The sequence below is a fragment of the Terrapene carolina genome, unplaced genomic scaffold (genome assembly GCF_002925995.2).
Source record: "Terrapene carolina triunguis isolate 2854851 unplaced genomic scaffold, T_m_triunguis-2.0 Scaffold558, whole genome shotgun sequence".
NCBI lineage: Eukaryota > Metazoa > Chordata > Testudines > Emydidae > Terrapene > Terrapene triunguis.
Genome location: NW_020664909.1, coordinates 9,373,683 through 9,399,273, shown reverse-complemented (window position 1 = coordinate 9,399,273; position 25,591 = coordinate 9,373,683). Strand labels below are relative to the sequence as shown.

At 41.4% G+C, this 25,591-nt stretch overlaps 1 protein-coding gene across 2 annotated transcripts in view; it reads right to left on the bottom strand.

The window, feature by feature from the left end:
- Positions 1-6,966: 6,966 nt before the first annotated feature.
- Positions 6,967-25,591, bottom strand: part of EPHA3 (EPH receptor A3) — a 318,240-nt gene continuing 299,615 nt past the window's right edge. For both annotated transcript variants that reach the window (XM_024208613.2, XM_024208614.2), the window contains exons 16-17: positions 12,353-12,508; positions 6,967-8,730 (exon numbers count right to left, since the gene is read on the bottom strand). In XM_024208613.2, the coding sequence (XP_024064381.2) occupies positions 8,625-8,730; positions 12,353-12,508 (262 nt within the window). In that variant the 3' untranslated portion in view covers positions 6,967-8,624. The remainder of the gene's footprint in view (positions 8,731-12,352; positions 12,509-25,591) is intronic.

The window sequence follows — 25,591 nt, the reverse complement described above, 5'->3', positions numbered from 1 at the left end:
GGTGCTCAGATACTATGGTAAATGGGGCTATATGACTACCTAAAATAGATTAATACTCTAGTGATGTTCATTCTACAGCACTGAAAATTCTGTCTACATATGGAGGGGAAGAAATGGTGTTTTGCTGTTAGGTTAACAGGATATGAAACCCCCCTTAACACCAGCATAGATCTCCATCAAGGCTGCAATACTAGTAGCTCACTTGACCGAAGATATGTCAAACTGTATCTATGCTAGTGTTAAGGGGCTTTCTAATAACACTAGGCTAACTTGATTGGAAAAAAATAACACTCTCCCTCCCTCCCCCCAATGTAGAAAGGAACTCACTGGCTATGTGAACTGCAAGATTTCAAGTGAGCCAGGGCATGGAATCTCAATTAGCTCTACAAGAGCTCCCTGTCCAAGATGAAATTTGTACAAGTAGTGATGAATGCAAGTAACTCAGTCTAAATAAAACCCAAGGAATACAATTCTCTTGCCAAACATACTTAGGTAAATGCTTTCTCCGGTGATTACTTGCTTGCTAAACTGTAACGGTAAGCTGAAATGTTTGTATACAGCACTGAAGAGGACACTAAGCCAAAATGTTTTCCCACAGAATTTTTTCTTTTTGTTTTACTTGATTTACAATGAAGTGCTGTTAAGTCATAGATCTGAGTGACTGAAGTACTTGTAGGGGATAGGAACAGACCATAACTTCTTACATAAGATCAGAGTCAAATAAAACATTTGCAAATAGAATGGAGACCAAGAATAAGTCATGATTACAAATTCCACCTCGCTGGAGTACACAGAAAAAAAAAGAGAGAGAGAAAGCAGGCAGAGGATGAATGATGGGTGGATCACAGGAGCTCTGCTTACAATTACTAGAGCTGGTTAAAAAGTTGGAATTTCTCTTCTGTGGGAAGTTCCAAAATTTTGAAAAAAAAATTGTTTAGTTTTGGAACTAAAAGTCAGAACTTGATAATTTCTTGCAGAAGGGGATTTTTTTCTGAATTTCTTTAGAACTAATCGGAACATCTCATTAAGCAAATTTCAAAATGAATTCCCCCCTGGAAACCCAAGCTCCAAGGCCCCAGACTCAGTTGTGGCTCCAGGGCTTCTCAGCGCCCAGCTCCTGGCTAGGAAGCCTGGAAGCTATAGGTTCCAATGCAGTGCAGCAGGCAGGCTGGCCTGGAACCGCAGACCCTAGGAGTCCTGAAGACCTGACTTCAAGGCAGCCTGCCAGGTGGGCAGCATTTGGCTGGCAAGAAACCAGGCAGGTAAATTTCTAAACCTGCCTGGTAGTCAGGGTTCCATTGAGAGATTTGTCAAATTGACATGGCATGGAAAAATATTCCATTGGGAAATTTCCAACCAGCTATAACAATTACCTTGACTGACTGGTTCTCAGATTGGCTAACTGTGTGCACAAATGACTAATGGGCTACACACTTATCTGATTAGAGTCACAGCAACTATATGTGGAAACTAAGCAAGAAATTGCCTTACAACTTGTCTAAATACCAGGCATATAAATAATAAGGGTGGGATTTCTTTGGTGAGCCCTTTAAAGGCATAGCACAGACCCTGCAGCCCAGAACAGGGAGTATGTGATATTAAGCCACTTTTGTGCCCTCCCCATCCTGGGCTGCTCCGGGCACTGAGGAGGCCCCTGGTGTCACAGACATTGGAAGGCCTGCCTATGTTACAGCTGGGTCTCCCCAGGCTGCCCTATGAGCTGCAGCACTGCCCAGAATCGTCACTGCACTGCATGCCGCATCCCTACCCCAACACACCGCCCTTCATGCCCCCACCTCCTACATCAGCTCTTCGGAGGGGGTCCCTGAAAGGAAGCCTTACAGTTGTCTTCTATAGTGCAGGGACTTGGAGGGGAGGATCCTCCCCCAACCAGATCTGGGGCTTTTTAGAGCCCCTTTACCCCATTCTAGTCCTTTTATCTGGCCTAACAGGGACAAGAATAGGGATTAAGACTTCACACTGTATCTTCAAATAACGGGGGGATGCAAAGACATTTATAACTGCTAATTATTTGGAAGTAACACACTGGGGACTCTATCTTAGATTACATTGTCTGTAGATATTGATTTCAGCTCCTTTTGGAATAAATTGGCTATAGATTATTTGACTATATGGTTTGAAGGGGGCAGGATTTGTAATGGATTTATAGACAATCTTTTCTTTCTGTCCTGTCTCTAATAGGAATTGTTGAAGATTCCTTGAAGCAATAGCCTGACACTGTATGTTAATTTTGTTGCATCTCAGACAGTTTGAGGACAGCCTTTGGAGATGTGGTGATTTGACCGCGTTGAAGATTGCTTGCATCTAATTTGGGTTGAGTGGTGACCACTGACTTTAGATAAAAGTAGCTATCTGACCTTATTTTAATGATGTAATCTCTGCCCACGGGACTCATATTCAATTTGAAAAAGTGACACAACATGGAATATGGGAATTTGCGACCAAGTAAGTGCACAGATGGTTTTGCATGTGCCAAAGATTGACTGTGTGGTTCAGTGGCTACACAATGGGTGCACTTCAAGACCTTCTTCTGTTCTGAGAGATATTATCAGTCCCAACAGTGTTTCCCACCTGAAGTATAGGTAATATCTATCAATCAGGTTGAATCTTTCAAAATGGAAGATACTTTGTGTGACCACTATAAAACAACTAGGCTACTAGCCAGATCAAAAAATGATGAGATATTGTTACCTTCTGAAGGCTTCTTAATGACAAACCACATATCGAATGAATAGTGGATCTCAGGTCCATTCCTTGTGGATGGATGTTCAAAGCACTTCTTCCATTGGCACTGATCCCTGGCACTGGCAATTTCAATAAGAGATGGATAAACAGGTACGGGGTAAAATTTTATTAAGCACTTTAGTGACTTAGGCATGTGAATCCCATTTTCAGAAGTGCCATAGCAGCCTACATCTCAATAAGGCTTTCAATAAAAGGCTTAGGCGCCAAAATCCCCCTCTGAAATTGGGACTTAAGCCTATAAGTCACTTAGGCGCTTTTAAAACTGTACCCGTGGATAATGAACTGACTGTTAGTGTTTATACTGCCAGATTTGAGTTGAGGACTGAAGTGGGTAGGATGGAGTTTGCTTCCACTGCTGCTGCTGATATATCTATTCTGTGCCAGTGCTGACAGTCTAGAACCTTTCATGAGCACTAATATTCTTTTACAATAAATAAAATAGTTATAACAGATTATTATCCAAATCTCCTCAAGAAAATACTGTTAGGTCAATGTGCCAAAACACCACAGTACAAAACCAAATTATAAGTATTACTGCTAATAGCAGTCCATTCACAGAATAAATAGCATGCATACTATACAGATTAGACCAACCTAGTAGCTTAAGAACGGCCATACTGGGTCAGACCAAAGGTCCATCTAGCCCAGTATCCTGTCTTTTGACAGCAGCCAATGCCAGGTGCCCCAGAGGGAATGAACAGAGCAGGTAATCACCAAGTGATCCATTCCTGGTTGCCCATTTCCAGCTTCTGGCAAACAGACACTAGGGACACCATCCCTGCCCATCTTGGCTAATAGCCATTGATGGACCTATCCTCCATGAATTTATCTCGTTCTTTTTTGAACCCTGTTGTAGTCTTGGCCTTCAAAACATCCTCTGGTAAAGAGTTCCACAGATTGGCTTGGTTTCCACACCATTCAAGCATACTGTTCAAACCCCACAGTGGAATTTAGATTTGCATCATATGCACCCACTGCAGCATAGTAGGTAGCATAGGGATGTTACAAAGAGGCACTAGCTTTTGCTGCAGATTTGAATGATTGCCTCCTTGTTTCTGTTCTGTGGTGTTAAATGGCTCCTCTTTCAAGTAATATCACTTAACAGATAACACTTGCTAAGTTTGCCCACATAGACTTACTCCCGAACAGCTCTGTAATACATTACTTTGTATGGTTAAAAACAGAGTGAATTAAAATAAAAGCATGTGCTCCTCATTTGTAATACAAATGGATACAATTTCTTTACTCATCCTAAGTAATTTTAACTGGAGAAGCAGAACATTCTGAAACATTCACGTTCTTCTAGGAAGATAGCTCTCAAGAGGCAAAGCTAGGCTGTACATTTGTATTTTCAAATGATTCATGCCTCAGTGAAGCACATAAAAACAATACTTTTGTTTTGGTACAGTAAACAGGAAAAAAAATCACTGCCTCTCACACACCCCCAGAGGACATATCATTAGAAGATGTTTTGTTTACAATTCAGAGGAAAAAAATGATCATGGGGAAAAGTTTCAGTAACTAATGGGCTTTGTCTTATTTTGTTGACAAGAACATCTTTTTATAGTACTTAAGCATTCTAACAAGACCAGTGGAGGTCCAGTCCCCTTGAAACAAAAGTAGAAGTTTGGAGTTACTTGGCTTAGTTAATATAAACAACAACTTTCTCAACACCCTATATGCAGTTTGTGACTGAAACAGTCTTCCCATACGCATAGAGTGAATCACATCTTCACACTAATGTAACTTGGCATAGCACCAATGGATCTGGCCAGCGTGTCTACTTTAAACATTGCTTTTTTAATAGGTATTCCTAATAGTAGCCAACTTTAACTGCAGCTGTGAACTGAAGTTGAGAATTTAGCCACAGGTAATGCATTATATTTAATCCCAATTTAATCAAGCCAGTTAGGTTTTTTTCAATCAAATAGATTTACTTTGCCTCAAAATAAGCATCTGGGTATTCCAATATGTAAAAAATACTTTCATTATGTTTATTATAAAAATATAAATGTTTCCACTACAAATAATTTTACATTAGTAAGAGGCCATCTATAATTGCACAACATATAAACTAAATGAGTAAGTAATGTTTTGAATTACAAGTTAAAGTAAGTACATATTACCAATCAAATCACATCTATACATTGCTTATTGAATGCTAAGTACAGCACAAAACTAGATATGTTAACAGAAATAAATTATATATGTAAACTATATTTAAAGATACAAAACCAATAATATGGTACATAATGTTGTGAATAGTTTGTGTTTTGTTTGTTGTAAATAACCAATGCAGATCCTGTACAGGAAGATGGCCACAAGAATTCTAGTACCTCTACTCCACATTTAAGAATTGTACACTGTTATGTTTACATATGTACAGGGGGGGAGGGGAGTGTGGGATGTTTTCAATAAGAGGCCACTTAGAGTACATGTACAATTTTGAAGGGTAGAGGAAGCTAAATTTGTTTAAAACCACTCTACTCATAACTGCAAGCAAAAACCAATCAAACAAAAATGAATTCCCTTCTTACCAAGAATCAATATCATGCACTTATGCTGAGCATGCTCAGAACAGTGTCCATGGAGGATGACTAGATACTGAGAGAATATTAAGGGTGGTCTAGGTGCAAGATCTCAATTTGAAACATTTTTCTTGTTTTGAGAAGCATTTAAAAGTTTCCTCCTCTAAAGATGCCTGAATGAAGATTGAGAGAAACATCTGTAGAAAAACCTTGTGAAAAGATTCCTCTTACACTTGTGTCCGCACTGGAGCTTGGTGGCATAAATTGTTTAACAATGTCTGAATTTTGAATCTTAAGCCCAAATTTGAAGAGAAGAACAATTCTGAACACACTAAGCAAGATGAAATTGGCATTTGTGCTTTCTTATATTGGATCTTATATTGGACCACCCGTCCCTAATTGGGCAGGACCGTCCCGAAATTTACATTTCAAGTCCTGGTCCTAGGCTGAATGACTCTGGGACAGCATTTGTCCCAGATTCTCTACAGCATTCCTATGTGCCTGCCTGAGGCTCAGGGGCAGTGCCAGCCTTTTCCTGAGGTGGTCTTAGCTCCCCCTTACCACAAGGATCTACCTCAGGCTCCTCCTCTTACCCCTGAGGCTCCGCCCCCTGGCCAGGCCAGAAGCTGGAGCCTGGCGGTAAGAAAAGCTGCCCAGGGAATCTGGGTCGCTGTGGGGGGCTCTGGAGTCCCAGACCCTTCGTCTGCCCTTGGCAGTGAGCCCCGGGGTGTGTGGACACAGGTTGGGGGCTGCTCTTGTGCATCCCGGCTCCCTGCCTAGGACTGGTTGAGAGCCTGGGGCTCCCCACAGCGGTCTGGGCTCCTTGGGCGGCTCTTACCACTGCCCAGCTCCAACTTCCAGCCTGGTCAGGGGGCGGGGCCTCAGGGGGGAAGAGGAGGCGTAGAGGCGGGACTCCTGCGTGTCCCAAAAATGTGTCCCATTTTTGCAGTTTGAAAAGATGGCCACCCTAATATTGGATCATCCATCATATTTCACTGCAGAATCCTGGTCTAACAAGAGAATACACTGAATAGAAAATCACAATGATTTTTTGTGGTCTAACTGCTTTCTTTTAATTTTCTGCACTTTTCAATACTGTTGGTTCAAAATTTTTGTCAAATCATAATAGACATTATCAACTGAGCATATTTCAAATCAGATTCTTCTGAGCATGTTCACTTGCCACGATTTACTAAAAAGGCATCTATAATTCTGTCTCCATTTATCAGTGAGTGATAAATGCATTCGCTTTGCATTGTTCACGTTTTGGATCCAGAAAGAATAATTTAGAAGCAGATTCAGCCTGGAGAATTCTAGGAATTCCGCCTCATGCTTCTGTGTACTTCAGAAGAACCAGCAATTGATTTTGCATTCATGGTAACCGACTCAACTAGATACACAGCAATTAAGGCTGTGAGTTTGTCATGGAGATCACAGAAGTCACGGTTCCTGGCCAAGGGGAGATGTGGAGCTGGTGCTTGGGGCAAGGGCAGCGCGAGGAGCTAGGAGTTGGAGGGACAGACATGTCGCTGCTTCAGGGGAGCCACAAAGGGAGCCTGTGAACCCTGCCACCCCCCAATCCCAGCACCAGTAGGGATCCCGGGCTGTGTGCCACCACTGCCCCCCCAGGACCCATGGTGTCCCCCGGCCTGCCCCCTCACAAGCACCCAGGGCACCCCGTGGCCACCCCCCGCCAAGATTTAGTCAGGGGGTTACTGCCCGTGTCCATTCATGACTTTTACTAAAAATACCTGTGACTAAATCGTAGCCTTAATAGTAATCTATACTACATCCTACAGCCCTGGAGCCTTCAAAATCCATTTGTCTTGTCTTTTGTTTGTTTTCACAGGAACTCAGTGTTATTCAGTGGAATCCACTGTGCAGAAGAGGTGGAAGTTTAAGGAGGGCAAGATTCCAGTCCTAGATGTGCAGTACTAAGTCACATCCTAGTGTAATGATCAGGGACTGTGTGTGTGTGTGTGTATCTATCTATCTATTTATATATAAATGCCATGACTTCCTGCTAATTATGCACATGTGACAATCAGGAATAGAATCCCTGATGTTCAGCTCCAGACTCAGACTCAAATCTTTACCATGTAAGCTAAAGAAGCAGTCCCACTAAATTAGGGTACAAATCTGCCTCCCTTATATTGAGTTCTAGAACCTCACTCTGCAAATAGCTCCACTGAAATCAATCTGAATAAGGTGCTACTTACTCATCATGTATAGGGATGGTGAAATCAGGTCTTTGTGAAGTAAAGGAAACTAACATGCTTAACCAGGCTGGATATTGATCCATGGAACAATTCATATGTTGTACACACACAGTTCTGCTAGTAGATTTACTCTAGGTTAGAAGTGTAACATATTACTGTAAACAGAGATATGACATAGATGGAATGTCTGTAACTCCAGATGGATTGTTCAGAGCAAAAGCTGGAAAAAGGCTTTTCTTTCTTGGATTTCAAACAGGGCAGTACCAACATACAACAAAATCTAGTAAGTAACACATCATACAATTTTCTCAGGTTAAACCATCGATTCTGATCAGTGAAGTCTGACTGCATTTGGCACATGGCAGTAATAAATCTAAGTTAAGATATTTAAGCATAAATATAAACAATAAGGAATAAAAGGAAATAAATATGCCTTTTTAAAAAAAATTAAGACTTTTTTTGTTTTTTTAAATGGAAACATTTAGGGAAGCTAACGTAATGGCAAAAATCATTTGTGAACTAACTCAAAGTCACTACAAACTTTATTTCTGTATTCCTTTCCACAGTTGAAACAGAGGATTACAGTGACATTATTGTATGGCCAGGTAAGTTTGAGGCATAATCCCTCAATTTTGCTTACCTTTAAAGAAATAAAATACCTGTTACAGATCTCTTCTGTGTATAAAAATACTGCAAGTCTTTTTTTTCTTCTTGTTGCTGCTGTCGATCAAACACACAGCCTTTGTGTCCGTGGTTTTTCATGATACTCAGTCAGTCAATGTTCAAATGGCTCTGGGGTTCAGTTTCACTGTATTACTTGGAAGGATTTTTACATATTTTTTTCTTTTCAAAATTATTATCTGTATTATCAGTTAGTTACTAGAAGGGGAAAAGAAAGCTCCCACCCTTTAGGATTAAAAATTTTTGTTCCTATTTTTAAGGCATTGATACTCAATATTTGAGTTTCTTAGTGGGCTTGAAATTTCCACCAATGTTCCCAACAGTGTTGTGAGAGCTCCTTTAATTCGTGCAGTTTTCTCAGCCATCACTGTTTGCCCTTTGAAGCAACTTCTCTCTCTCTCTTTGACCTGAGCAACATCATTTTGGTACCTTAAACAGGAACAGGGCCATCCTTTGTATGATTTTCTAGCGCTTTAATACTGCTAATAATCTTCTTCTGAGGCCCAACAACAGTAACACCAACCTTCTTCATATCACTGAAAGAAAGAGAACACATGGTTGATAAATGTAATGTACTCTGCCTCTGTATTTCATACTGTCTTTTCCCTATTGCTAGATCGGAGTGTACGAGTACGGAAACCAGTGACAATATGTGTCTCCAAAAAGAAAAAAAAGCTGTGTTCTGCTTTATTTAGCACCAGAAAATACCCACCCAAAAGATGAGACAGGAACTAGTGCTGATTATGGACCAGAGTAGAATATTGAGATTCCTGGGGTCTTTTCCCTGCTGTAGTGGCATTTCATGCTGTGACCATCAACATGATTTTTTCCCCCTGAATCAGTCCTGCCATTTTGCACACAGAGCCCTTTTAGCAGTTTGGCTTTCATAACTCTGGTATTGATGCTGAAATTTATAGCTACATGGTCATATTCACAGGCCCTGCTGTGTTTTCGCCTTCTGTTTCTCCAGACAATCTAATCCCTTTGTTGGGCATAGTGGAAATGTGGCTTCACACTTTTGCTGTGAAGCTAATTAACTATTAGTCCACAGGAAACTGGCCATTACCAGTGGGTTTCTGCAATGTTCTCAGGGGTCGTTGCTATAGTAAGCCATTATCAACTTTTTTTTTACAATTGCAACAACATGCTAATTGGCTGTATTTATGTGTTTTAATTCCCATACTGCAGCTATTGGTTACTTGTTCTCCATCACTTAACTGCCACCAATGTATACTATTAAGAATTCAATATTCTCTCTGGCACAGTATCTTCATAACCATACCTGACATGTTCCCAGATGCAGAGAGACTATTACCACAACACTCTATACCACAGGAATAAAGATGGTCCACATTTAAATTTAAACAAACTAATTCATTCCAGGTGGATGCATGAATTTGTAACACCGACTTCTCCAGCTTGTTCCTCGAGATGCAGGAGGAAATTGGGGCTCATACAAAGCACCAATTTGAACCAGTTCTTTTCCTTCTCTATAAATGGACTTTAAGGTAGATTAGAAGGATTGTAGCATTTGTCACGTTTTGAGAATAATGAAAAACATTCCTTTCTCAACGCATGTGTGCGTGTCTTATTAATATTAATGAGTATTGTGTAGGCACATCAGATGATTTGAACACGAGGATGATAAATTGTTTAAGGGAAGCTTGGTTGCAACCAACAAATGATTTGATATTTCTATTTGTCCACATTCATGCATAAGTACAACAAATAGCCAGTGCACATTTAAGGTCCCAGCTATACCTTCATTTACCTCGATGGCTACGTGATCTGTAGCCAAGTGCACCTAAGGGTGCTCAGGGATTAACTGGGTTAAAAATGTTCTAAAATCTCTTAGGTTTGCTTATCTCCTTTAAAGATTTCCACCATCTTCCTGAGAGAGTTAAAACCCCCAGTAACTTCTTCAGGCTCTCCTCCTGCTTATAAATGTAGTGATCATCTAATTAGGGACAGAAAGGTGACTTCTGGCCAGTCACCCAGCTAACATAGTGAAGACCCGCAGCAAAAAGTCAATGGACACAGTCACTGTAGAGACTACTGTGTCTTTGAATTGACTCTAAAACACAACCTTCTAATGTTATTTTGCCTTCCTCATATGTATCATAATGTGTCTCTTTTACCATCTGTTATATATTGTTTACATCCAAGATATTGAGCTCTCTGCAGCAGTGGCTGTCTTTATATTGGTTGTTTGTACAGTAACTTACTCCTGGGAGAATTCTGTGCCACTGTGTACGTGCATAATTTATGAGCTACGCATATTTATAATTTTTTGCACAGAAAAAAGCTTCTGCCAGAAAGTTGCTGCAGTTCTGCCTTTTGCCCACCAGAGGGCGCTGTGGCAATGGAACAGAGCAGCAGCTCCCAGCCAGCTACGGAAGAGAAAGCCTGCCTTCTTCACAGTACTTTTCTGGCCACGTCAGGAGACAGGGGATATAGGGAGACAGTGTGGGGCTGCTGGGAAGTCAGACAGGGGCTCATAAGGGCTAGTGGAGGATGAAAGACTGGGGCAGGGGCTGAATAGGAGTGGAGACGCAGGGCCACATGGGCAGAGGGGTGGCTGACTGGGGGCAGAGACACATGGCGATGGGGAAGGGAATGCAGAGCCACATGGGGATGGGGGAGAGGGTTCAGGGCAACATAGGAACAGGAGGATGGTTGAGTGGAGGCACAGAGACACATGGGAATTGGGAGGGGGCACAGGGCCACATAGGGATGGGGGTGGCTGAGTGGGGGCACAGAGACACATGGGGACAGAGGGAGGGGTGCAGGGCCACATGGAGATGGGGGAGTGGGTGTCTGAGTGGGGGCTAAAGGACCCATGTGGACAGGGAATGCAAGGATGCATATGAGTGCAGGGAAAAATAGGGACAGGTGCAGATGTGCCTGACTGAATAGGAGAGGCTAGGAGTCAGCCAGGGTCTGCATGGGGGAGGATCCCTAACAATCCTTCCCCGCCCCCCCAAAAAACCTGTTCCATGCTTTTCCCCCCCACACCCAATAACCCTCCGAGTTCACACCCAGGCTCCTTCCCAGAAATTACTTCCCTCTCCCTCAGCTCCTCCATTACCCCTGACTCTCCCAAGCCTTTGCACTGCTTCTGAGGGGTCCGGGAAATACAGTTCTGTATTGTAGTTTAAATGAATTATTACTCAGCATTCTGTATTTATATGCCTAGTAGGGAATCTATTTGTCAAAAAACATTTCCTGAATTTTTTGTTGTTGTCTATATTGTTACGGACATACTTGCTGACAGGTATTTTGAAATAAATGACCCAAAATAATTGAAACTGGTGTGATTATATTGTGTTATTTTGACAAATCAAATATGCAGAATTTTGCAGAATTTGAAAATATAGCTTTCATAATTTTTAATTTTTTTTGGTGCAGAATTCTCCCAGGAGTAACAGTACAATGGGGCTCTGTGCAGTATGCCTAGACAATATTGCCACCAATATAATAAAGAGCAGTTTATAGGCTGAAATATATTTCTCCAAACATTCATCAAATAAAAGGAACAACAACAAGAAAAATAAAGTTCTGGATGGAGGGATCTGTTCTCACAGACAACTTGGGAACAGATATAGTCAATAGAAAAAGTGTTTGCTATGTATAGCTCTTACACGGCACCAGTAATAGTTGGTATTTGTATTTTTGTTTTTCACAGCAAAACATTTAAAACTGAATTCTAAATCCCATTAGGACATTGTCAATGGCTGAACTTTTCAAACTGGGTTGCCTGCAGTCAGTTTCTTAAATAAAAGTGGCCTGATTTTCAGAGGTTCTTGGCAACACGAGATCCCACTGACTCTTGGGCAATGACTTCTCAAGCCCTGATCATGCGATTGGCATCACATGGAAAGACCTTCTCCTCACTTCACTGGGTTCTGTGTGAACACAGGAGTCTGCTTACACAGAGCAAGCTGCAGTTGTCCTCACGCCATCTGCAAAACGGTTTGTTTCCCATACGTATAACACAACTAAATTTGAATTTAAAACACTTGAAAATGGCCTTTAAATACAAGAGAGTATTTTAAATCTACTCATGTTAAAGCTTAGTGGACTTGTGCATGTTTAAAAATAAAAATATCCATGGGCAATACTGACACATTATTATCACTACAAATGGCACTAACTTACTCTATGGAAATCTTGGCTATTGTGTCACATGAACTGTATTCCACGCCTGTGAAGATGTCCTTGCACTGTCCTGTCCGAAACCCGTTGAGCCAGTCATCTGTCGTGCGGAAGGCTGAGATGTCAACGTTGCTTTGGTCCAGGAGAAGATTTGATGGCCTGGAATAAAAAGAATGTGATCAAAGTAAGAGAGCTGGAGTAAACATAGATAGACTTTGTGTCTGAACTTAACACCAACACCAACAGGAGTTTCCGGCTGCTTTCTTGTTCATCTGTGGAATTTATCCACCACTGAGGCCTCATTTGTTCAAGCTGGCAGCATTGAGGAACACTGTGTAATCATCTGGTTTATGAGCTCCAACTACTCGGCTCATCCCTGTGCTTTAACTCACCGAAGCATTACCAGTATGTTATATATATTTTTACATTATAACTTATTTTTTTTAAACATTAACAAAGATGAGCCTAATTTAGACTATATTTATGTGACTTGACTAGTCCAAAATAACAGACTAGTCACTCAAGTGATGAGCTCTCTTAATTTCAAATTCAACTCATTGATGGTATAATTTACAGATACTGAGCATTTGGAATATTGCAGCCTTACGGAAAAATTCTAGATACTGCTATTAGAGCTGAAAGTACAAATAAATTATCATAGACTGCTGGGGCTTTAAAAACACCAAAAGGCCCATAACGGCTCAAAAATCACACAATGATTATTAAGGGAATTAAGAGTGTTAGTGGAGCAATTGTAACCCATGTGGAAGGTTTGTAATTTACAATGCACAAGCAGAGGCAAAATTAGGGAGGCTCATTATTGAATACAGTTAGCAAATTTTTCAAGTCGTTGTTAGAGCCCTATCTTAAAAACTGTGGGCATCCCAAAACTAGAGCATCCACTAAGGCATTCTGCAAGTTGTTATAAAATTATAACACAAGATTCTTTTGACTTTAAAATTAATCATTGCTCACAAAGGGTGCTGAATTGACTGAACATAATTCTGTGTTTATCCACAAAACAAAGGATGACAAAGACACCACCCATGCAAATTTTCCTCTTTTCCTGCCCTCGCAAGGCACTTTAATTCACTGCTAAAGGAACCATGCTTAGATGGTAGGTCAAGTCTCCACACTCTTATTTCAGCCTTTGCTGCAACGTACAAATAGTTATCTAGAAATTAGATTGTGCCCATTCACTCACTTCATCAAAATCAGCATGCAAACAACAGATGGTAACAACTTGGAGCTACAACTGCCCTGGGCCAGGTCTGAAGTGGCGAGTAAAGGCCCCGTATTCCATTAACAGTCCACTGAACCAGTCACACCAGGGCTTAGAGTAAGGCGGAGAAGTGCCTCCCCTCCATTTTGAGTCTAATTCAACCACTGATTCAGAACAGCAACCAGGTGCAATATTAAAATGTGTGACACATGCAAGCGTGCCATCTGAGTTGTATCTTTTCCAACCTCCACCTTATGCGGTGTCCCACATTGCTCACTTGTTTACTACTTTGTCTATTATAACCCATTTTCAGTCTGTATGATTTCTAACAGGAGGATGTTGTTGGATTAATAGCAATGGGGAAGTCAATGTGCTATTGAAAATAAGCATAAAAAGTGTGACAAGGTAGGTGAGGTAATATCTTTTCTTGGGCCAACTTCTCTACTGCTAGGAAGAGCTGGATGACTGATACTCCTGCATTTGGTAGCATTACAGAGGGCCATACTTGCTGCTCTCATAATGATCTACCAATGCAGCCATACATGGTGATGGGGCTCTTCTTTTCCAACATTGCTACTACACTGTAATGTCTTACGTTAGTGCACAGATGTGGACAGATGTCTGGCCTCCCATCTATTGACACTAGTTGTTTTTTCTCATTGAACTGTTATCTTTTTTCTAAGCTGCACACAAAGCCTCTGAATAGCCATGTGATCAGTACTCTTTCTGGTGGCCATGACATCTTAGTGTCCATATTAATTATTTCCCAATTGCAACACTAATTAACATTATACCATTTCCTCCACCTGTGATAGTATCTAAGAATGAGAACCACTACAGTAGATGCTTGTTTGCAGCAAACCTTGTAAGAGCAATCGGCGCTTACGAGCAACATTTCTCTACGTTCCTGGGACCCAGTGAATTGTCGACACTCCCATAACAGCAACAGCTGCTTAGGAGCAACTTAGCAAAAGGGCACTGATATGTTGCTACTAATGACTGTCTACTGTATTCGCTTCAAATTTGACCTCCCCTACAGCTACTGTGAGCCTGCCCTGATTCAGCAAAGCACACATTTAACTTTAAGCACATGCTCACTTTCACTGAGGTCTATTGTGTGCTTCAGTGCTTTGCTGAATTGAAGCCTTTTTTGCGACTGACTTGAGACTAAGGGACACAAATAACCTGAACTCAATTTTATTGCCCACCTGAAAAGGGCACAGGCTATAGCATGAGCTCTTCCTACTGGAAGTTCCAACAGAATTACCCCAGTTTTGTTTTGGCCCTAAAAATCACTGTGAAGCCTTTCCTCCAACTCTTATTACCGATCCCCACCTTCACTATCATTGTAGACAGGAGACAAACAATGTAAACCATTTGAAATGTACTAAGCACAAAACAAGACAGTGAAAATTAATGTGTCTCTTGATACACAACATCTGAACCACTTAGCAAAACAGGAAGAGCACCAGGACTCCTGCAACAGTGTCTGTGCTTGTTTCACAAATACACTAGAATATGCTCCACTGAGCTGTGGACAGTATGCTGAAACAGGTCCTTAAATAACAAAGAGAGGTTGCCTGACAATATGCTGGTTTAGTGTCTGGCAGGAGACAGCCATCCTCAGCACTGAAGCTCTGTGTGAGGGCTACATGGTGGGCCTGCCAGCAGAAGAGCCACATCCTATGTGCACTGCAGAGAGGTTCACTGCACCAGCACCAAGAGCAGTGGAGAGGAGTGCTCAGATGACAGGCCACACCATCTGCATTTACATAGGTGGCCCACCCACATCAGGCAAGTGGCGTAAAGAGCTGTTGGGACTTCCCTGTCATCTCAGGCCCTAACCCTTGGCGGTTCATCTGGACAAAATCTAATTATTCCAGCTTAAGGCGGCTATCTGAATTTCTTCACCAGGAATCAGAAGCAAAGGAGAGTGGTTAGAGAACACGCTCCAAATGCCATGATTTAAAGTTAAATGATCATGCCATGTTACAGCTGGGTACATGGTTCATTAATATTTGTAATGGGAGAACTGATTTGGGTTCAAAAGACCTACCACCAAGCACTGTTCTCCCAAAACTTGAACAGAATCTGAGGTTTGGAAAAACTTTTAAGGCAGAATTTATGAAGGGACTCCAAATGGACTTAAGTGCTCAAATTCCAGTGAATTTCAGTGGGAGCTGGGTGAATAATTCTTTAAGGTTTGAAAATCCCAGCCTTAATCATTTTCATGTTCTTTTGCCCTTTTAAGTTTCATCAGGATCAGAAGTACTAAAAGAGCATGTTCATGTGGTACGTCTAACCCTGTTGGGGATTAGGAAATACCAGAATTCTTACGCATGCAATTCTGACCTCAATTTTTAAACTAAAGAAGTTTTGCTAAGTTCAAATAAGCCACTTTGATTTTTGGCTACATGTCCAAACCAAACCTTCCATCTTTGAGGTTTTGCCTAGCATTAGTTTGATAAATGGATTCCTCTTATAAATTATAAAATGCTTTCAGAAGGCAGGCTTTGTAAGTTGTGGCTGGCTGCTTGACTGCTGTAGCAAAAATACAAATATCACCACCTATAAAATTACCCAGACTGTGCACAGTGTACAGCAATGTACTGTAGGAGACCCATGTTTGGTACAAATCACTAGATTTTCCCTTTCTGGATCACTGGACACTACTGTGAAGCCAGTAAGAAGCTTCAGAACATGCTGCCTTAGAAACTGGAAAGGTCTTGATAATCAGCGCCTTTCAGCAGTAATTGTTGCAGCCTCACGTTCAATTCTCAACCAGGTTCAAGAGCAGCAACTCAGTATCTTCTTAGCGAGGGCAATATGTTTTGCCTGACCACACTCTCTTTAAAGGCCGAGCAGTCAAACAATTGTTTGTTGTCTAGAGTAATGGGCTTGGGAGATATCTGAAGCCTGATCCTCCACTGATGTCAATGGTTGTAGCTCCATTGATTTCAATGGCACCATGACATTTTACACCAGCTGGCCCCTGTGAACAATCTTCGATGAAAAAGAATTTTCCTGACTGTCTACCATCATGCACCATTCCACTAAGAGAATAAAAGTGATAGAAGACACTGGAAAACAGTACAATAGGCCTGGTGGCAGGGGAAAAGAGCAACAAGGGACATATGGAAAGGGGGGGTTAAAGAAACAATTTGCAGACATGGCCCTTTAAAGCTAAGCACATACATTCCCACTGTCATGCCAAAAGCAGCCCTTAAGCACCTATGTAAGTGAAGTTTTGAACAGTGAACAGTTAGATGCCCACGTTTGGCAAGCAGGCCCAGGATGTACCCAGTAGCTATATGGTCTACACCTAGCTAACTACTGTTTGTCCTATGAAGAGTCACTTTTTATTTATGCTTTTCTGGGTATAGCATCTGAAATCCCAAGATATTTATGAAGTGTGCTTAGTGATAAAGCATGGAGAAATTTCTTCTCTATTCAACTTAGTGTGTTACTTTTTTTTTTCATCTTAACTCTAATAAAACAGGGCCTGACTCAATTGCTTTGAGAAAGAATGAGCATAAACAAGCTGAAATAGAACAGGACCCTAGGATTAGGGATTAGAGTGGCCCAACAGAGCTTTTATGTTTATTACTTGGATCAAAGTATCACCAGGACAAAAAATATGACCTAATTTTTATGTAAGTGACCTCAGACTAACCAGCACTGTAAAGTATCATTTTTCTCCTTGTAGGATTCCAAGCAAAAATTAGTTACTTTCCTCCTCAGAGAGGACATCTGGACAGTTTATCAATGAACAGGAATTTGTCTCTCACTGTGAAGAATCTGTGATGTCTCCTCCTATGCACCAAGGGAATGCTGGGCTTTCAGAGCATCTGCACACATCGGCATTTTTCTCCCCCTGACCCAGCCCCTAGACAGAAGGTCTGAACATGAAATTTATGGGCTGGGTGATGTGTGCCATGAGCTCACACTTAACTAGACAAATTAGATGGGTTGCAATCCATGCAGCTGTAAACGACGTCCTGCAGGGTTCCACCTGATCTTTTACAGCTTTTCATAAATCAGTACCTACCAGCTTCAGAACAGAGTCATTAAAAAGAAATCATGGAAATTGCATGTTTGCTCAGGGGAAGTGAAACAGAACATTTCCCCGTCTTTTTTTTTTAGGCTCTTTTTGTTTTGTCCTCACCTCCACTCCCCAACCGCTACATTTTCAAATTGTTATCCATCCCCTGGCATGGAGAAAATTATCAATGCTACTCATTCTTGCATTGTACATGGCTGGAGGCCTGTATTTGCTGACACGTGACACCCCTTTCCCCAAATAAATAAAAATACAGCGACAAATTCAACCGTGAGATGCCAGATTGTACTTTCTACAAAATGCCCTGCTGCAGTCAGCTTTCAGTGGACTGGACCATTGTGTCAACCACTGGAATTAACTCTTGTGTCATGCACATAAGCACAGAGAACCATGGTTTGCTGTCAGTAAGATAGATTTTGTCACAATGCAAGGAACTTTGTCACAGCACATCATGTCTAGAAATAAATATATAAACGACAAAGGAACTTCAGTCCCTGCTTGTACAAATCTCTACGATAAGTGTGCCAGCTATCCAATGAGAGAGAGATAACAATTTGTAATATTCAGGTGCCAAGACCACCAGAAGGATGAAGCACTACTTCTGTGTAAAGGATAGCATATTGCTGCTGGGTAGAGAAATCCCATATACTACCTCCTGGATTTCATGTTCTGTTTTTTCACCTAATCAATGCAACCTAATTCCCTATTTCTAAATTTGGAAATATCTTTTATACATTCACATTTAAAAACAGGCATCTATAATTCCATTTTCTCTTACAAAAAGTGAAATGACACCTTCACTACATTGCTTTGAATGCAAAATGACTTTCTTTCTGGTGTAAGTAACTTCAAGCGCTGAAATTCTGGACTAACGATAAGGTCAACATAGTTATCTCCAACCTTAGAAAAACAGAGTGCACGTGAGGCAATTTTAGTTTTATCTTCTCTAGCAAATGGAATCATGAGTGTATGTGCTTCCCAACAGGAGACCAGTAAATAAATGTCACACTGAGGAGAAGTAGAGTCATTGTGTTTACTTTAATTATCCCTGGACCTTAAGGACTAGAATCTTTGCAGTTACAGCTATTTATGCCTGGTTTAAAGTGTCCCTCTGGCAAAATTAGTAGATGGTTCTTAAAATAAAATTTGCCTTGCTGTTTGGCATATTTTCTTCTCCCTCTGAGATTTCATATCATGTTTGCTTAGTTTGAGACTAAACCGGATTATTGCTCCTCCTTGTTTTTGAGGTCAAAAGTGGGTACACTTTGTTGTTACATAGATCATCAGTTAGAAATTGCGAGCAGGTATCTTTCCCAGCTTCCTTTCCAAATACAGCTCACACTCTTTACAAGTACAAGCTTTCTTCCCCCGACTTTGCATCGTGGGTTTTGGCATTATTAACCAAGAAAAAAATGCAAGATATTAAAGATCAGCTCACACCTTTTCCTCAGATTTGGCTATTCCTGGGGTTCCTCACTCAGGAGTCCTCAGCCTACACCCTAAACCCTTGCCCTCCAGACAGCTATCACACCCATTTTATATTCAGGTGGGGGAATGGAACTACTTGCCTCACTCGACTCTTTTACATAGACCTCCACCCAGCCAGGCCCAGGGCATCTCTGGTTCCCTCTCACTATGAGGGACTAAATATGTAACCTCAGTGCCCAGGTGAGACTAAAACTGTAACCTCAGTCTCACTCCACAATTGGCCAGACCTGCATGTGAGTTCAGAGAGGTCCCCCCTTATCTGTCCATTGTCAGGGCAATTACCGATGAAGGATGTGTCTGGAGTTTCTATAGCTGCTGGTAATCAAAGTAGCTCAGGCTGTGTTAAGCGATCCTGCACCAATGCTTGGATGCCCCCTGAGTCCACTGGGCTGGTTATTACCCTCCTTTATCTGTACAAGCAGTACACACACTGAAGTCTCAGCGCTCAGTCTCAGCAAGACCATGTGTTGCCCCCATTGTCACATTCTACAGAGGGACACAGTTTTTTGCATGTACTATTTTCCTCACATAAAGAACAGACCATAGGAAGGGCTGCTTGCGCCTACCTAGAGTCTGGATGAGCGTCCTTTTTGGTTTTGACCTTAGCATTTCTTCAAAGTCACACTGCCTCATTTGACAGACCTTGATTTATTTACACTCCCCATTGCCCACAGGCAAAATACACACAACAGGAAGGACACTGCCTCTTCAGAGTGTCCAACCTCTTTTAGTTTTCTCCCCAAATGTTCCTTGAGCGGATCCTTGGATGATGTGTCAGGTCAGGGTTGCAGTCACAGCCCTGGTGGTTTACCGAACAGTTCAGCCTCCATGAAAGAGCCTCTTGCCAGCTTAGATAGTTGGCGCTGGTGTACCCTTATCTGCATCCTCCAAAGCAGACTATTCAAATCCTATTCTAAAATAATCCAGTCATCAGTTCTCCTGCAGTTCATTCCTTTGGCTTGAGCCAATGCACTGCCTAGTTGTCCAACTGCTGGGCAAAAGAAAAGGGCTCGCCCTGAAACAACTGGTTGGTACTTTTCTTCCAAGGTCCCCAGGAAGTCCAGGATGGCAGGATCTTGCTCAGGGTCAGATATTCAGCTTGTGCCTCTCTTGTTAAAAACCAAACACAGAGCCTAGGAATCCTCTTCCTTTGTCCCCCACAGAGGGGGTGATGTGCTGCTGCAGCAGACAGCTGCGAGTCAGTGAAAGTGACTAGATAAACCTATAAGTCATCACCTTAGGGTATGTCTTCACTACCCGCCGATCCGGCGGGTAGCAATCGGTCTATCGGGGATCGACTTACCGCGTCTCGTGAGGACGCGGTAAAATCGATCCCTGATCGCTCTGCCGTCGACTCCGGAAATCCACCTCGGCAAGAGGTGGCAGCGGAGTCGGCGGCAGCGGAGTCGGCGGCAGCGGTCGGCTTTCCCCCGTCCAAATCGCCAGGTAAGCCGACCTAAAATACGCAACTTCAGCTACGGTATTCACGTAGCTGAAGTTGCGTATCTTAGGTCGGAACCCCGCTGTAGTGTAGACCTAGCCTTGGAAAGGTAAAGGTCAATACCCAATGCTAGTCTGAGCAGTGTCTCTAGTTTGACAATCCTCTGGAACATCTGCTCCAGGAAAAGTCTTTGCTGGTCCTGGTGTGCTGCTGCCCAGGCCTGCTGCTGTAATTCTTATTGTTCCCTGACCCATTTCAGGACCCACCTCTTTTCCCCTTTTGATACCCCTTTTCCAGTGTGTCTTAAAAACAAAAATCTCCTGACACTACTTTTACATTTTCCAATTGCTCTGAAAACATAGTCTGCATCCTATTTACATGGAGTCTAGCTTTATTAACAAAGAAAATAATAGGAGTAGCTTAAGTCTTCTCAGCCTTGGCTGCTTCTAATGTTCCTCACTCAGAGCTGCGCAGCCCACACATTAGGCCATCTCTCTCCAGGGAGCCATCCCCAAACCCACTGTATCCAGGTAAAGTAATGACTCAACAAGTCACCTACCTCAGTGTCAGTATAATTCACTCTACACTTTCCCAGCAGGATCAACACTGGCTACCAGGGTTGGATGTTTTAGGCCAAAACCACCACTGTGTACAGCAATATATTTTCAACTTGTTATACACAGTGCTGTGTTAGCTATGTAATTAAGCAACTGATGTCATGGTGTAGGGTATTTCTTGGGAATTCACGACTGGCTGAGAGTCTGCCCATTAACACCATCCAGTCATTATTGCTAAAACAATCTATAACCTCTTTAAAAGAGAAAAAAGTGCAATTAGAAGGCTTATAAAATGTTGTATTGGCTCCCTGTCTGTTCCATTTTGTGTCTGTGACCTGCCTTATGCAGACATCACATCTCACATTTGGCTGTATTGTGAATCTCAAGGCAGACTTAATGCTTACTATATCAGGCAATGGCTTTGAACAGTTTGTTTTCTAGCACTTCCAGCTTAGAATTTCCATTAATGCTAATAAGGGCTGCACAGTAAAAGCCCTGAATACTGAGTTGAGAATAACAGTATAGATCCCTTCCGAATCACACTAAACAGCAAGTAATAAAAGAGGAGAAGTTATTCTCCTTGTGCAGTAACTGGAGTTTTTCAAAATGTGTCCCCTTGTGGGTTGTCCAGTTCAGGTGTGCATGCACCCTGAGCCTTTGATTGGAGATTTTTGGTAGCAATGCCCGTTTAGCCCGTGCACACACCCTACATATCCTTGTGCCCCATACTGAAGTCACAGAAGGCTACATGGGCGAACTGCCCTCAGTTTCTTCTCTATGGCAAAGAAACTCCAAAACAGTTGAAAGAAGGGAAGATAGTGGAGCACCCTAGGGGACACACATCTCGAAGAACTCCAGTACTGTACAAGGTGAGTAACCTCTTCTTCTTCTTTGAGAAGTATCCCTGTGGGTACTTCGCTTCAGGTGACTCCTTAGCAGTAGAGTTTTGGAACAGAGTCCATCACCGAAGAAAGAACTGCATTACCTACTACAGCATCTGACCTCAGAGAGTGAAACAAAGGGGTGGAAAAAAAGGATCATGTTGCAGCCATGCAGATTTCAGCAACTGGAATGTCTTTGAGTAAGGCTCTAGGGTAGATTGTGATAAAGTGCAGTCACTCATAAGGGAGATGGAACCTGAGCAGAACAGCAATTGCCAATAATGCATCCAGGGATCCATTTAGAAAGTCTCTGTGTGGAGACAGAAGCTCCCCTAGATCTACTGGCAATAGAAACAGAGTCTAGGGGTCTTCCTGAATGGCTTAGTTCTATTTAAGTAAAGGACTAAAGACCTCTTCACATACAGTGTATGGAAGGTAGATTCCTGTGTAGACTGATGGGGCTTAGAGAGAGAGAGAGAGAGAGAGAGAGAGAGAAAGAAAGAAAGAAAGAAAGAAAGAAAGAAAGAAAGAAAGAAAGAAAGAGAAAACTGGAAGGTGAATAATTTAGTTAATGTGAAACTCAGAAGAAACCATAGGTACAAATTTTGGATGGGGTCATAATGAAATCTTCTCCTGACCATACTTATGGTCTTCATTAGGTGGCATTCTGCCAAACCTAGGCACTGTTAAAGTGCCCTGGCAAAGAATCTTTTCCCTCTCACAGCCAGCAGAAATCTACTACTAATAAAGAACTAACTACTAATATAAAGAGCAAACAGGCACACACTAAATTCCATCCCTGGCTGAAGGCGGTTGAGAAGGACCAGAGGGCGGTTAACCCACAAAGCCCTCTATAGCCTCAGTGCAGGTCACGAGGACGTGTAGGGTGCACGAGCAGGCCAAACAGGCTCAGCTACCAAAATCTCTGCTCAAAGGCGCATGGGGAAGTGGAGCATGCAGAGGGACACAATTGAAGAAGAACAAGGTCACATTCTGATCTGTGTCCAATGTTGATCATTCTGAAAGGTATAAATCAACCTCCAATTTATTTATTGTTTGAATCTCATGAACAGAGTCAAAATGGAGGCACTAAAAGGAGAACAAATGTTTTATTTATACACTAGACATAAGTCCTAATTATTTAGCATTTTAATGGGGAAAAGGGTCAATTTATTTATATCAGACTTGGTACCCAGGGCTGTTGAATAAAAAGTCATGGCAAAGAGTCTTTTCCTTCTTTAAGCACAATGGGAGCTAGTGCCAACGAGCAAAACTGGGCAGAAATCTCTTTGATCTCAATACGACTGAAATTATCATCATTATTTACTGGTATCTGGACAAGCCCAGTATGATTCCCTGATGAACACAACAGTACATTTGGCATTGGTTGGAATGCTTCAAGTAAAACTGGAGGTTTTTTGCTCAACTCATCAGTCTTAAAATTCCTTGAGAAGCAAGTGACCAAAATTAAAGCAGGTCAGAAATGGATTTAAAACTCCCTAAAACATCCAGTTAGTGTCAGAAATAAGGTATCTTTGGATGAAGATGCTTGGCTGCCTGAGACTGATTTAGTGTAAGGTCAGTTGTAAAAACTAGAGCCAAGTGCATACTACATAACATTCTCCTTGAATGCTCATTTTAATTTTTTCTTTGACTCTGTTTCCTACTCCTACTGAGTTTGGTTTCTACAAATATTCTAGCAAACTACTTTTCGAGAAGGAATGTTCACAGAAATATCAAATTTCACTGGATAATAGCTATGGGAAGCTTTGAATTTGTAAATGTGAGTGACTGGACATTTATGTTATGTTTAACCAATCTGGGAACTGAAAGGATACCACGTGATCTATATGTCCAATGAAAACTAACCAAGACACCTTCAGCTTCAACACTTGCAATAAACTGTTCACAAATAGTCTCCACACCAAAAATTACTGACAGCAATTATTCCTGGAAATAATTGCAAATAATTAATAACACATTCAAGAAAGTTAAATGGTGTTTGCGAACTACACCTCTACCCCAATATAAGGCGATCCGATATAACACGAATTTGGATATAACGCGGTAAAGCAGCGCTCCGGGGGGGCTGGGCTGCGCACTCCGGTGGATCAAAGCAATTTTGATATAACGCGGTTTCACCTATAACACGGTAAGATTTTTTTTGGCTCCCAAGGACAGCGTTATATCGGGGTAGAGGTGTATTTGTTAACAGAACAGTATGCATGATAAATTATTCACCCAACTTTTCATATACATTCTCAGTTGCATCGTGGAGAGAATTTCTTCTGATCCTTTGAATTTGCAAGATGCTGGACTATGTTAAAGGGATTCAAGCTTGCTTTTTAAGAAAAGTTGATTTTTTTGAGATATAGTAACATTTGCTGACTTAAATGGATTATCTTTCTAGATACTTGGACAATATTTAAACAGAGAACCACTGGAATGTAAAGAGATAAGCCTATTCGGTACACTACAGCATATTCTGGAGATAACACCACTTTTGCTGTTTTTTCAATAAGGTTAATTAGGACTATGATTATGAATAAAAAATAATAGTTTTAGGGCTCAAAGTCATGTAATTCTGTTCAGGAAAGAATGTTGTTTTTTGCACAAGATTGGCTAATTTTTATTACCGAAACCAGCAAATTAATGGAATTATGATGACATATATATGATAGTAGGAGACTTGCAACTTCACGGCCACTCCTGCAAATTACAATTTATGGGCAGACTCCTCCCCAGCACAGAGTCCCAGTGAAAATAATGGGACTCTGTGCAGGCAGACACAGGGGCCAATCCCCACATTGCAACCTGCAAGACCAAAGGTCAAAAGATTATTTAAGAATTTTTCTGCACATTTACTTTAACAGCTTATCTGAAATGTTAAGGACTAATTTCTGCTCTCAGATCTGCTGGTGCAAATGAAGAATAATTTCAGAGTTCCGAAGAATTTCTCTGAATTTACACGAGTTCCTAAAAGCAGAACTTGGACCTACATTTTATTTATGATTTAGCCACATAAAATAAGGATTAGTTAACCAGGAAAATTATTTATTTTAGATATTAGTATAAATCACAATTTTAAATATCTTTTTAACCTGTTAAGTGCATAAAAGACAATATACACTGCTTTACATTTTATGGGGTGGTGTTGTCATTTTAGTACCCCCTTTTTAAGTTATATGACTTTTCAGAAAGCCGTTGACAGACTGCAAATAAAACTTGGACATGTTAGTTCTCTTTAAAATAGGATAAGATGATTACTATATCAAAGGCACGCTCTTTGGAGAGATTCAAAGACAGCTTGTAAAAACAAAAACGAAATATCATTTCACAAGCTTCTGTGAGCAAGACCTGTGCTTTATTTCTGTAAAAATTACCTTAACGCGAGGACTGACTGTGAATTAGTTACATTTATGGAGGCCACAAGCAGGAGAGGTGAAGGGGAAAAATAACAATCTATAAAGCAAGAGTCATCCCCAGTTTGGTCTTCAATCAAATGGTTTTGCTGAAGCCCTTCAACTTTACCAAATTAGAACAAGTTTGCAGCAATTACTAGCCCTTTAGAATATTTTGTAATGATTTAGTGC